Source organism: Python bivittatus, unplaced genomic scaffold, assembly GCF_059951505.1.
Source record: "Python bivittatus isolate LINGU-HERP-01145 unplaced genomic scaffold, Pbiv_v1 ctg000340_np1212, whole genome shotgun sequence".
Classification (NCBI taxonomy): Eukaryota; Metazoa; Chordata; class Lepidosauria; order Squamata; family Pythonidae; genus Python; species Python bivittatus.
The window spans coordinates 21,266,066-21,281,480 of NW_028277056.1; the positions used below are offsets into that span (position 1 = coordinate 21,266,066).

Below are 15,415 nucleotides of genomic sequence, written 5' to 3' on the forward strand. Positions count from 1 at the left end.
CAAGTCCAACTCACCCCACAGGGTTCTTGTTGTGGGGAAAATGGGAGGCAGGAATACTAGGTGTGTTTTCCGTCTTTAGATAGATAGCGAAAGAGAGAGAGAGAGAGAGAACGATAAAGGCAGGATAACAATTTAATAATAAGAGCAGTGGCATACGACGGTGATTAAGGATATTTAAAAGACAGTTCTAGAGGGATTCTTGTGCTGAAATGATTATCCAAAAATCAATATGTATGGAAAAGGAATCGGATGACATCCCACTCAGCTGAAAACAGCACTCAGATATTAAATGCATATGTGTTATGTGGGACTTATTCCCAAGTAAACATTCACAAAATCACAGGCAAATATTCCAATGACCCCTCTTCCCACAAACTACTTAAAGCTCTGCTGCAAGTATAGGTGGCAAAAGAGCTGGATTTTGACAATGCTTAGAGTATTTGGAGGGGTGGAAATCAGAATCAGAGAATTACAGAGTTGAAAGGAGACACTGAATCCAGTCCTGCTTATGCACTTACGGCAGATGGCTATCTAGTTCCTCCCACCATTTTTCAAGCAATTGGTTCAAACTGCTCTTTGTCTTTGGAAGTATATATATATATTTTTTCCCCCTACTGTTCCTAGCAATCAGTTAGAACAGTGCCAAGAACCCTGGCACTTGAAGATGTGTGGACTTCAATTCCCAGAATTCCCCAATGCTGGCTAGGGAATTCTGGGAATTGAAGTCCACACATCTTCAAGTGCCAGGGTTGAGAAACACTAAATTAGAATCTGCCAAAATGGAGCAGTTTACCTGCAGAGACTTCACACTCCCATGTCCATTCTAGAACAAAAAGGAAAAAAAATGTGCCGTCCAAAATTAGTCAATCTGCTGCTGAATTTCTGCGGCACAGTCCCAGGGTGCTAGTGGGCTTCACAAATTGGGGGCCAGATGTTGGGGTGGTATCATATATAACCTATGGGCTTCTCTTTATTCACTCCTACCTTACTGGGAATAACTCAGCAAATGTAATTTTTGACCTTGAAGAAAGTTTCCATCAGATTACATAGAAATTGACCATTTCATTAATATTTCTTAGTGGAACCTCGGGTTACGAATTTAATCTGTTCCATGACTCTGGTCGCACCCTGAATTGGTTGCATCCCGAAGGAAATTTTCCCATAAGGTTCAATGTAATTACCGTTAATCCGTTCTGGCGTGGAGGACAGGGAGGCAGCTATTGCTTGGAGGGAGAGTGAGGGGTGGAAAAATGGCCGCGGACCACGTGTCAGGGGCGGAAAAATGGCCGTGGACCACGTGTCAGGGGCGGAAAAATTGCCGCGGACCACATGTCAGGGGGGGGAAATGGCCGTGGACCATGTGTCGGGGGGGAAAAATGGCCACGGACCATGTCTCAGGGGTGGAAAATGGCCGCGGACCACGCCTCGGGCGGAAAATGGCCGCGGACCACGTGTCACGGGAGGGAAAATGGCCGCGGATCCGGTTCGTAACTTGAGGTGGTTCGCAAATCGAGGTAAATTTTTGGGGCCGGAGCTGGTCGTAACCCGAAAAATTTGTAAGCAGAGGCGTTCGTATCCCGAGGTACCACTGTATTTTTAATACCATTCAGAGGCTTACTATGCTTCCAAGGAATTCTGAGTCAAATAGAAGTGTTTTATTTCCCACCATTTCATCTTCATAATATTCCTGCACTGAGGATTAAATTCAGTGACAATGATTTTGCCAAGGCAATTCAATGGACTTTATACTGGGCAGAAATTTGAATGCAGGTCCCCCAATACCAATCTAGCATTTTATTTCCTGTATCTCTAGGCTCTCAAGGCACTGTTCCTCATTCAGAAGGAAAACCTTGGAACAAAAAGCATTCCAAAAACTTCCAAGCATTGTAACACACCAAGTAGTTTAACATCCATTCTGGAGAACACTCAAACCTAGACCTTGGCAGAGCTTAAGAGAAAGTAAGATCCAAAAAGGATATACTCTAAAGACATCTCTGCATCCATTTTCTGAGAGGAAGGAAAACGATTCCACTGCAACAGTGTTCCATTTTGATATAGAAATATGTGCACATCTTACATATTTCCACACAAAAATACAGATTTTTGCAGTTCTGTGCCTGGAAAAGGAGGAAAAAGAGTGAGATTCATTCTGAATCAGAACAATGGTGCTTGTCACCTTACAGGATCAATCAACATCTGGTCAGACCGCAAGGTGGCGGTCAGCCAGGGTTTGCCTCAGGCATCCCAAAGACTGCCAACACGTATTACATCAATGAAATGCAGGATGTGAGATGCAGGACAAAGCAAATAGTCTAGCCTCTTCTTCAGGAAACACTAGACTAATACTCATTCGTTTAGAATTTCTATTAGCAGTTGAATAATAAAGGTGATCCTTGAACATAATTAATTCCTCCTTTTGAAAACAATAAAATCTACACCCAAAGTTTGAACTGTCTCAAAAATGTCTATATTTGATTTTGGGAGTCTGAAAAAAGTAAGTCAGTAGACTGTGTCATAATGAAAATGAGAGATGTGTTCAGAAGGGGTTGTCTCTGTACCATATACTTTAAACTTTCCTAAAATTACTAAGAACTCTTAAATATTTTACATCATATCAGTAGCTCTGGATGTGAGATATTATTTGGTTTAAAAGAAATAAATATTCCTAGATGCATCAGCGTTCAGATTTGGAATCTGCAGTCCTCTTACCCGAGGAATAGGTAGAGCAAGACCTATCAGAAAATCAGGTAAGAATTCTGGTATCTCCTCAAAGGAAGAACAGGGGAATGGACTTCCAAGGGTAACTGTACATTGCCAAGAACCTTGAAGAGCCAAGTACCCATAGGAACAGACCAGACAATGGAACAGAAAAAGAGCTCCAGGGTCTTGTCAAAAATGTCTGATTAGACATATCTGTTCTGGAGGAGAAGGAAGAAGGAAATTAATCCTGAAGCCTAAATTGAAGCAATACTGAAGAGTCTCAGCTTCTGGAGAACTCCGAGCTTAAGACCTAGCCTTTCTTGAAACAGAAGGCTAACTCTTGCACAACAGCAAGCGTTACCTTTCACAATGAATATACTGGCTTCACACTACAGATGTTGCTGGACAGGTCTACAAGACATGAAGCACTCCTTTGAATGTGTCTGTATCACTCTAATTCAGCCTTCCCCAGTCTGATGCCCTCAAAATAAATTGGGATTGCAGCTCCCAGAGTTCACACCTGGATTGCTGGCTGAAATCCTGGGAAGGCTGCTCTAATTAATATTGTGGCATCATGTTTCCTGTTTTCAAACCAAACTCCCTTCACGATGATGCATAAATCAGGAAAAAGAATATGCCAAAAAGGGATTCCTGTCTATCTCACTGCTGTTGGGTTTGGAGATTGCCTGGAAGGTTGTATTTGCTTTGCCTTTTTAAAATCTGCACTATGTCAGTTTTAGCCAGCGCTGCCAACAGAAAGAAATTATAGGAGTGGGAGTTCAACATTATCTAGGAGGCCACACACTGCAGTACTGTAAACTGGTCCTGATTTACTTTTAACCGCCATTCCTTCAATCCCAGAGATAAAAAAGAGGTGATGGTGGGGTCTTTTGCTGATAACCTCTGGATAAATTCCAAGGGATTGATAAGGACCCCCATATAACTGTGTTTCTCTAATCACACTATGCTTTTTGGTACTCTAAAACTCAGAACTTTAGTAAGTACTAATATGTTAATGACAGAATTGGGGCTTGGGTAATGCCCATCACTGATGCATAACTGTTTAAAAAAGAAGACTGTATGTTTCTCTTCAGAAGGCAAGGTTGCTACTGCCAGGGCTGATGTAATTAATAAATATTAAATAATAAACATTACATTAAATAATGAATATTAAATACTACAGTAGCTAAAGCTCAGAATGATGGATATGATGGTTATATCTGAACATATATATGAGGATAAGTGGTTATTACACTTATCCTCATTATTTATTATATAATAAATAAAAAGTGCCACGGTATCAGAAAATCTAATACATCGTCAGAGAATTTCAGAATCAGGACAACCGAAAAAGTCAATGATTCTTGCCCATCCCTGAAACCTATCACTCAAATCAAATCTTTATTACAGTCAAAGACCAACATAGAAACCTGTCACTAATCACTCCTGACCAGAAGTAAGAAGCCAAAATATAAATGATCAAAATTCTTTCATAGCTTTTTCCTGAGGTCACGGAAATAAAAATGGAATGACAGTCCCTATTGTAGAACAGGAACAGGTTTTGAACAGGTGTTCATTTCAAGAGCAAAAGTAAGAGCAAGGAGGAGGAGGAACAGCTATTATTTTGACAGCTGCAACGACTGAGCCATCTTTCAGACTACTGGAAATATGGTAGAACTACAATGCTGAGTAAAAAGAAACATAAGCATTTACGTTGCAACTGCTCCTGGCCCAGTGCAATGGAAGGGATTGCACACATTTACAGGGTCTCTGCATTAAGCCAGCATCCTCAAAGGAAAGAAAAAAGAACATTTGCTTGGCCTCTAGATCAGTAGTGAAGTATTTATGCTGTCTGTGCAGCCAATACCCTTTCAACAGGATCTGGCAGCTGCTTCTTTGTAGGCATCTAACCTGTGCTATCGCATAATCAGAGGAGTTGGTTGCCTGCATGCCTTCATTGCCACTGATCCCCACTCCAACATGAGCCGTCTGGATCATTCCAACATCGTTGGCACCATCCCCAATGGCTAGAGTGATGGCATTCACATGCTTCTTTACCATGTCTACTATTTCTGACTTCTGCAGAGGAGACACCCTAGGAAGAAGAGAAAAAGTCTGTCAGTTTCCACACATGCCAAATTATGTGTGACTTTCTAAAGGGACAGCTGTTACTGGAGCAGCAGAAAAAGGGCAGTTACTGGAAAGTTTCCTCCTCCAACACTTCAGACTTTAGAATGCATGCCAAATCCTCTCTTCCCTCAAACCCACTGTGGATATAAGACTCATCAAGAATACTAGACTGAAAATGATTACTGAAAAACATTTTTCCAGTTCCTATGCCATATGATAGCCCCCTCCAGATGTGTTGGGATTTCAACTTTCATCATACCCATCTTTTGCTAGCTGGCAGATTACGGGAATTGAAGGCCAAGATAATTAGAGGGCATCAGATGAGGGAAATCCATAAGACTACTATTGAAACTTCCCCTGTTGCTATATTGATAGAATTTTGTTCTTATTCACAAACATAGCTTATATTTTAATGTACATTCCTCAGTCAATGCAGAGCTTTTGGAATTACAGCCAACTACCATGTTATCTGGGGGAGATGGTGCACAGATCTGTCTGGAGGAACTAGGTTCCCTGTTTAAACTTCTTGTCTTGTGCTTGTACAATGCCACTGGAGTCGAGAACACAGAACATAGGAAACCATTTTATACATTTTCAATTACTTATGTATGTATCTTTGTGTTTTGTTCATGTTTTTCTCTTTTTCTGTTATTATTTTAAAAGCAATAGAAATAAATAAAATAACATTTTCAATTACTTAGTTCAGTATTGTCTACTGGGTCAATGTCTCCCCAGAGACTCTGTCAGAGGTATTTCCCATCATTTGTTATCAGAGCCTCCAAAAAACAAAAACAAACCCAGAAATACCAAACTGAGGAATCTAGAAAAACTATACAATTGGTTTCAAAATAAAAGATACTCTTTCATCTAGTGCATAGCTCTTTGTGAAATCTGATTCCTGCAAGATGCAGCAATGTCTGCCAAGTTGTATAGCTTTTAAAAGGGAGAGGTTAAACAAATTCTTGGAGGATGAAATTATTACTATCTCCTATCCATGACAGCTCTATGTTACCTCTAGAAATGGAAATATCAGTTTTGACCAATGTAAGTGGGATAGTGTTGCTGCATTCATCTCCTGCATGTGAGTTTCTCTTGGCAATTCACTGACCACTATGAGAATAGAATATTGGCTAGAAGGACCTTTCAATCAGATCCAGAACAAGAAGAATGGATCTTATTTTTTTAAATGACTTTCAACATATGAAGTATAGGTGTCAGCTCAACAAGGTAGACCAGATTAAGAAACCAATGTCATATAGGTCAGGACAACTTTTATTGTAACAGCTATAGTAACAGAATGTGCAAGTCTGAATGTGCTTCCCTCTCCCTCCCTTTATCTTCATGTAGACTAGGGAAAAGCTGGTCTGAGATATTTTCTGAAGCTATTTTCTTGGCCCAGGCTCACGCCCCACTTATCTGACCATCGCCTTGGTAGCAGCTCTTCGTCCTGCCCTTCAAGGCCATTCCCTATTCCCTCTACAATAGGTTCTATTAATAAGTTACATTGACCAAGCTTGTGAAATCTGACACTCAGAGGAGGTGCAGCTGAAAGGAGTAGCTAATTCCTTTCCACAACCTAGTATACTGGCATGCAAAAAGATTGGAGTCTATAATTCTAAGATTTGGAACAATAATGCCATTTTTACCCAGATGTCACTTGTAATCTGCAAACTTTACAAAGCTGCTAATATTAGTCTGCACTACTTGCAGTAGTAGTTTTATTTTTCCTCCCCATATCTTTTTAGAACTCATAGCTGAAAAGATATTATATAGATATATAGAGATAGATTTATGTCTCCCTCAGTTGTACAAAATAAAGGCAAAATATAAATCAAATAAATAAATGTAGAGATAATAAGCCTAGTTATAGATATATATAATGTAAGATGAAAACACTGACCAACTCTTTTTAAAAAGTTTCTTTTATAAACTGACCTTTAGCTTTCTCTCTGTCCTACAGTTAGTATTGTTTTAAGATACTCATATATAAAAAGTATTAAGATCAACTTCCTCATATGAATGCTGATTTATGTGAGCAAAGAGATACAGCAGAAGCCTAGCTTAATTGTAAAATCATTACCACTATTATTGTGAGTAAGAAGAGTTTCCTCTTACCTGAGGCAGATTACTGAAATACTCCAGAGATTAAAATCCCCATTTGGCTGAGACCCTGTCTAAAATTTTTACTTTATGAGTTGCAATCAGGAATGAAAACAGACTGTAGTTTTGGCAGTATTTTACATTATCAGAAGAACACCAGTATTAGAATTTAACATGGATGAAACCCAACATTGGCTGAGTTTCAGTGATATTCACAAAGTAAGCAATTTGTTATGGTATTGTAGTAAGATAGATCAAATTATTTTGTAATATTTCAAGTCCAAGATTTAACAGTCTACTGTATGAGAATCCCTGGTCCAAAGAAACTTAGATTAAATTAGTTATTTTTTCTTGTCCAGTCAATCTTTCCTAATGCTTAGTCTTTTGAATAAAAGCTTTCCCAAAGAGAAAAGTTAGCACATGAAGACTAATGATAGAGCTTCCCAAGTAATTAAATCTACAAACAAAGCACTGTGGGAAACTGCTCTTTGATAACATGAAAATTAAACAGATTCACAAGTTTAAGCCAACTTTCCCCAGTTTGATGCTCACAATAATTGAGAAAATATAGCCTTTCCTTATCTGGTTCTCTCCAGGGACTGGACAACTGCCATAAGTGCTGTGGAATTTAAAAAGAACTCTGCCATTGGCTTGCTCGGAATGGATTTGAGAATTTCAAATAAGGAAGGTCTTCTTAAATGTAATGTCATCTTCTTTGGGGATAAGTATGGTAATTAAAGAACTGAAAGGAAGAATAGGAGTATATGGATAGTTTTCACAATGAAGGCATGAAAATAGGGTTTTCCAAATGATATTCTTGGGGCTAGCATTTTTAATGTATTGATAAAATACAGTGTCTAGAGTTGAGAGTGAGCAATAATGTGTACAGAATTTATGATCTCACCAAATAACTTAGCAACATTAAAACAAACAAGGGCCAGCAAGGAGATTCCAAAGAATTTCTCTTAATGAGAAGAATAGGTAACGAAATATAAGCAAATATGGAATGGTGCACATCAGGACCAAGTGTGGTATACTCTAGAGGTGACTGAGCAGAAAAGGGAACTTGGGTTACAATGTTTAGATTGGCCTAGTGTGCTATAGGTGAGGAGCAGGGCAGGGATCCGTGTCTGGAATAATTTGGAAAAAATTAAAACAAAACTGACAATCTCATGACTTTAAGAGGTTATACATGTAGGTAGTTCTAGAAAGTTTGCAAGTAACTTCCTGAAAGCCAAAAAGCAAGGGCAATTTAAGAATGAACTGTCTGTTTTAAGTTGCTATTGATACAGCTGGAAGCCTCAGAAATGAAGCTGTACATCTTAGAAATAAGAAGAAACAGGAAGAGTGCATCTGTCTTGTGTGAGATGTCCTTGTGGAGACCAGGATGTTAATTATTCAGGTCTTTCTCATTTGAAATCCAACAAGGATATGGTTGTTTTGTCTGTTTGTTTGCTTTTTGGTAGAAAGTGAGTGGATGATATAAAATGAGATTCACAAGTTAGCAGTTTTATTCTATACCCTGTGTGTGCATTTTGTGAGCGTTGCCTTTTAGCTAGTGGAAGAATTGAGCTGTTTAGGAAAATGTTTATTACTGCATTTGTTCTGGCTCTTTGTGCTGTTGAAGGTAGGATGGAGGCTTATACAGGTTACTGGGCTTGGAGAAGAGTGATCGATAAAAGAATATCCAGTGTCCATCATTCTGCTTGCTTGCTTTTATGATAACAGATGCACCTCTACCACCAGAAAGGTAGGTCAGGGTGAACACAGTAGTGCATCTCAGCTATGTGTAAGGAGATGGGGGGTGGGGGGAAGCAGCATCTTCCAGGGGAGAAGAAGAGAGGAATGGTTTCTCCCCTAACTGAAAAGCTAAGTGTGGTATTTCCAAGAACAGAAGGATACTTTCACCAGAATGCTCTTGACATGGGTCAACTTGACATTATCTGGCAGATGTTTAAAATTCAAACAAGGATTATAAAGTGTCTCTTGTAAAAATGGTATTGATCATGATAAGCCCCCCCCCCATTCAACCATTATTTTGATTAGTATTTAAGACCTTCTCCTCCTCAAATGGATAACAACTGTCTGAACCCAACCTCTCTTGTGATATATGTACCAGTTCCTTCTTTGGTAAAAATGTATTATGATGTTTCCCCCTCTGTTAAATAGAAAAGGGAAGATATGACGGGAAATTGTGCTTTAAACAGATGTTCCTATTATATCCATATTCATGTTATGACAGGAATTAAAATTATGTATTTAAATACCTTAATGCCTTTAACACAAAATGTGTTAATTTGATACCTTGCTTCCTTGCAAGCTTTTGTTAAGGCATGAAAAGTCTTCTCTGGGCCTTTCTTCCTTGAAGGTAGCATTTATTTATTATAGGCTACCATTTCTACTTTTTTAAAGCAATATATGTATATATTAAAAAATGGCCCCCTTCCCAATCCCACAAAGGCAAGACAAATGGCTACATTTGTAATGTTCAGGAGAAAAGGCCAAATAGTGACGGTATACTATCATACTGAATCAAACACTTTAATTTCAGGCCCCAGTTTTTTTAAACAAATTGCCAAAAATTGTCCAGTGACAAGGTAGGAAAATCAAAGTTTACATTTATTGGAAGCCTTTTGGTTACATAGGCTGTCCTTAATGGTTGCAGAACAATTCCATTTCCCACAAAAGCCTCGAGTTGTGACACAAATGGAAGCTAGCACAATAAATTACATAGCTTTATCTCTTTTGGATTTCTAATTACCTCAAGCAATATGACAACCATATCAAGAGGCTTAATTGCGGCTGCTTTCCTTTTGATCAGACCACTGTATGCCATTTTTAAAATTCAATTGTGTTTAATGTAAACACGTTTAAGGACAGAGAATTGCCTTGCAAAATTCAGAGAGGCATGTGAAAAGCAAAGGATAATGACTTCCTGGTTCAAATATGTGTTTGGGAAATATAAATTAGGTCAGGTCTTGTTTATTTATTATTAAATTCCAGCTCATGTCTTAATACATTGCAGGTATTCGACTGCTTGAGAAAAAACACTCTCCGAAGCAAAAAATTCATTCCTCAGTGAACAATTGCAAGAGTTGGCTGTTTTGAAAGGCCATATCTCCTAGACATAATGTAATTATTAGCAGAAGAAAAATATGCCAAAAATATAGAAGGTTGCTTTAAAATATAACGCACAGAATTTTGACCTTCCAATTGCCCAGATCAACCATATTGTTAGGTTCATAATATCTTCCAAAGGCCAAACTAAATTTGACAGGGAGGAACTCACCAATTAGGATTTCTAGCAATGCTTTAAAATAAAAGCTGATGTACTGAAAACGTGTAACATCTTTTCTTCAAAAAGCAGAAATATGATTTCTCCCATCTCATCTCCAATTTTATTATAAATCACATTAGGCTGAGAGACAGTGACTGACTGAAGATCTCCACAATGAACTTCAGAGTTGGGTGAGAATTTATACTTGGCCTCTGATTTATAATGATAATTTTGCCCTCACAAGCTAAGGTAAAAAGTCAGAACATAAGAAAATCAAAAATGTTATCTAGGATAGCACCTTATATATTATAGTGGCTACCTAGATGCCTCTTGGAAATCTAGAAGCGTCCACAACAGCAACTATCCTGCTATTGCTTTTCAACAACTGGCATTAGAAGAACCACCTTGGATTCTGGAAGTAGCCAGCACGGTTCATAGCCAGTGATGATTTTATCTCCCATTAAATTTTTCAAAGGCAAACTACATGTTACAACTATCTAAAATTCAACTATATTTTGCCTATGATATATCAGCTATATGATTGCTTTATTATTACTCATATAAAAGCATGGGAACCTGACAGGGATAGCATTTTAGGCAAGAAGGTAAAAGGCCTGGAACCCCTTTCTCCCAATTGCTTCCTTTTCAGAAGCAACATGCAATTCTGCAATTTTCACAAGGGAAAAATACAAGTGAGAGATGCCCTACTTGCTGCATTAGAACCCCAATCAGAATCCCCTGAGCTTTGGTATGATAAAGTTAATGTGGATTTCAAAAATCATTTTATTAGATGTGCCATATTGAGAATATGGAACAGGTATAAACCCAGATTGTGCCCAAAAACACCCTTATGGATCTCAGCTCAAGAAGCATGTCATAAAGGGGAAGCAGCAGACAAGGACAAATGGCTGATTTATTGGAAATTATTGGGAAACCATCAAGGGGAATTTAAAATTAAATGAAGAGAGCAATTAATAGCAGAAGGATATAGTTGTCAGTGTTTTTCCCATTTACAGTTATCAAAAAGATTCAAAATGGACAAAAAGATTTATGGTATCGAGCAAAGTAAGACAGAATTTGAAGTACAATTGTGCACTGATGATGAACATGTAACTGCTAAAATGTATAAACTTTTGTTGAAATTTGAAACAGAGGAAGAACAGGTTAAAGAATGTATTATAAAGTGAGCTAAGAATTTTGGTTATAATATACAGATGGACCAATGGGAAACTATGTGGTCAAAAGGACTGAAATTTACATTGTAAATTTCTTAATATCTTAAGAATATCTTATTATCTTAAAGAGATAATAATATCTTAATATCTTATTATCTTAAAGAGAATTTTTATAAAATGATGCATCGTTGGTATATGACGCCAGAGAAATTATCTACAATGTATAATGTTACTTCAAATATATGTTGGAAATGTGAACAACATGAAAGGACATTTTATCATGCTTGGTGACATATAAAAAAGCTAAAAAAAATTGGATTCAAATACATACTTCGATACAGAGGATTTTAAAGATTAATATTCAATTGAAGCCAGACCTTTTCCTTTTGGGACTAATGAATAAATAGAAAAAAAGCCATGGAAAATTATTACAAGATATGATTACTGTGGCGAGATTGTTATATACACAGAGGTGGAAAGATCCAACACTACCCACTATGGAGGAATGGTTGGTAAAATTGACTGATCTTGCTGAGATGGATAAACTGACTTCTTTGATGAGAGAAAAGACACTATCTACATTTATTGGTGACCAGAAACCTCTTATGGACTTTTTGTGTAAAAATGAAAAAAATGAACTTGTGATTTATGGCTTTGATGATTAGACAGCATAGATTATATAGACAGAATTTTATGATGTAACTTTAGAGAGAAAGGTTAAAATATAATTGTACTTACAACTGCCATGAAGAATATCGGAAGCCACTTCTTTGTATCTCTTTTCCTTCTTTTCTATTTTTCTTCAACTTCTTTTCTTTTCTTACACTTTTTGCTTTCTCTTTGCTTTCTTTTTCTTTTTTCTTCCTTTCTTTCTATTAGTTTCTATTAGTTTTTATCTTCTTTTTTAAATGTTTAATAAAAATTATACTAAAAAAAAAAGAATCTCCTGAGCTTTATATACTTTTAGCAGGGTTAGGATTTTTAATATATATATTTACATATATATATAGGTTTGTGGCCACTGCCATATTTTGTGGAAACAAATTGCGTAGTTTCATTATGCATTGCTGAGTGTGAATTTTAAGAAATGTTAAGACTTTCTCACCATCTGCTGAGTCTATTATTACATGACAGAGAAAGAAAAGAAAAAAAATCTCCTTGTCTGGAATTCTGGGAGTTCCACCACATGTGGCAGGCACCAGATTTGGGAAAGCTAATATACTAATGCATATTATATATAGGATATATACAATACCAGAAAACCATAATGGAATTAAGACAATTAAAATGCTGGCCAACAAGTATGCAGAATGTCAACACATCTTCTGATTCCCAAGCAATTTTCAAATATGAGAGTGACGGTTAAAAGAAAATAATTTAAGTCAGATATTGGCATCAGGACTACTGCTTCCTCAACTTATAAATAACAGCACATCCTCAAAAAGCAAAAGAAAACCAACACAAAATGCTAGATGTGGAATCTTAATCATTAACCTTCCGGCTGTCATCCACTCCAAGGTGTTAAGTAATCCCTCCCAACTACTAACAGTTTATTCATCTTTGCTGTAACACCTCATTCTAAATCATCCTTCCCTAGTTTGGTCTCTGTATGTCTTGTGCTGCTGTAAAGAATCTAGAAGGATTTAGCAACAAACAACTCTAAAAATATAAAAGAATGAAGGCTGGCTGGGGAATTATGGAATTTGGACCATACCTCTGGAAGGCACCCAGATTTTGGAAGGATGCTCTATGTGGTCCATTTGTGGTAAAATAAGCTAACTAAAATCTAGGGATAGTTAACCAACGTTATGCTAGATCAGGAGCCCATTTTATTCTTCTGGACAGAATATCACAAAGAAGTTATTTAAATGGGTTCAGGACTTTGTTTATACCTCTTTCTGAATGATAACTCTCAAAAAATAACACAACAGAAGCAAATGTGGTGTGGTGGGAGACACCACCCTCCCCTCAAAAAAGATCAGGTTCAAAAATGGGCCAGATCAGGAGTTGGGCTGGAGAAAAAACATCCAATGGATCCTTACGGGAGAGTCAGTTGGGCAGTGACTCAGAATACTGACAAGGGTATTCTGAGACCCCACGCGCCCTGGGCAAGAGCACATACACATAAATATACACAGAAGCAACATGATGATAGAGGAGAAACACGCGCACACACAGTGCCAACATATATGCAAAGAAAGTATAAATTTACAGAGATAACTGTACCATAGCTAGCTTATATTTAATAGATGGATACTGTATGTAAATATCTAAAGACAGATAAATATTTGCTAGGCACGCTTGCAAATCAGCAAAACAGGTAAATAAACATTTCTCAGGAAAACATCAAGTCATCTGGAGTCAAAATGTATCTGAAAGTACAAATGAGAGGTGATGTTTTAATAAATATTTTACTGGTGACAACTACAGAAATGTCAGAAGACTGAGCTCTTTCACAGGGCTTTTAACTATATATCATTGCTACTACCTGACAGCAGCAATGGGTGGGTGGATTTATATTTGCTGTCTTCATGTACTGATTTTATTTATTTTTATAGAATTCTTATAAACTGCATAGAATCTTGCTAGAGTGTGGCAGTCTAGAAGAACGTAAATAAAGCAGAAAATGTACCTGCCCTGTTTAGACCTTTGTAGACCCATACATACACCCAGACCCCAAAGGCAACATATGTGCACACATGCTGATTAGTCCTTGGGGAACAAATGCACATGACTTCATTATACAGCAAAAAACACAGAAGCCTCCTACAGTCACCAACAGTAAAGAAGCTAGGAAGAATTCCAGAAACCATGCTCCACATGATTTCCCTAATTTGTTATTCCAACCCAACAGAATGTTGGAAAGAAATTAGGCAAGGGAATTGGCATTCCATCTATCTGTCTGCAGGATCTTTAAAAACAGAACTGGACCAAATTTGATGTGAGGGGAAAAGCCAACAGGGGGAACAATCAGCTCTGAAAATGGGCCGGATCGGAACAGGAGACGTAGAGAAAAAAAAATTCAGAATATTCCCCCCCAAGGCATCTGGGGAGGCAACTGGGCAGTAGCACAGAATATTGCTGACTCCTCCACTGTAAGCCCCCTTTTTTCCTTCCTTCCTCCTTGTCACAGGACCCAGAATAGGGCTATTATGAAAAGGCTGGAAAGAACTTTAGAACCCATGTTGTGCATGCTTTCCCTACCTTGTTAATGGTGGCACATGGAAAAATGACAAGTAGCAGAATCCCATGGCATGCAACTTTCATTAGAAGCAATCATTCTTTTCCCATGTCTGAGTCGACAGACTCTGAAGCTCTTTCAATAGTTTTTGTGGCAGCCCAATTAAGTCCCATTGGTGCTATTAAACGGGAAAGGGGGTTGTCAGGATACAATTTTAAGTAACTAACCTTTTCCTGCAGGCAAAGAGGAGGACATTGCCTGGAGGACCCTGTTTCCCAATGAGAAGCATGCTTTGAAAAGTTTTGACAGCCAGCATGGTAATAAGCCAATTTCTATTGATGCATTCTCTTCAAAGGTGAACTCTAGGTGGGCAGCAAGGAGGCAGCATTCAGTGCCAGCTTCTACAGAAAGGAAATGTTGCCCATTCAGTGCTGGGAGACACTCGTACTTCAAAAACTAGTATTTCAGACAACCTAAAATATCATTTTTAGAACCAACATATCAACTATAATAAATGACCACTAGCTCAAAAGAAGATCAGAAGGAATCAGAAGGAGCTCAGCCATATGAACCAGCTACTTATAGTATAAACAGACTTATAAAAAGACTGACAGTAAAAGTTTCATTAACTATATTACAACGCCAAGCCAAAGAGCACGCTCACAATCTGAACTTTCTTTTCTTTTCTCTTTTCTTTTCCACTCCAACCATGCCTGACTCTGAGTGACTTACAGATCTCCCCAAACAGTAATAAGACTAAAACAAAAATGTAACAGTATAAACAAAACACAGTGTAATAAAGTAACAAATATATTACCTTTGTAGTAACTAAGCACTGACAATTTGGCCACT

General features: G+C 37.7%; 1 protein-coding gene across 2 annotated transcripts in view; it reads right to left on the minus strand.

The window, feature by feature from the left end:
• ATP8A2 (ATPase phospholipid transporting 8A2) overlaps positions 1–15,415 on the minus strand; it is a 355,224-nt gene that overhangs the window by 155,173 nt on the left and 184,636 nt on the right. For both annotated transcript variants that reach the window (XM_088140682.1, XM_088140683.1), the window contains one exon: positions 4,612–4,795. In XM_088140682.1, the coding sequence (XP_087996808.1) occupies positions 4,612–4,795 (184 nt within the window). The remainder of the gene's footprint in view (positions 1–4,611; positions 4,796–15,415) is intronic.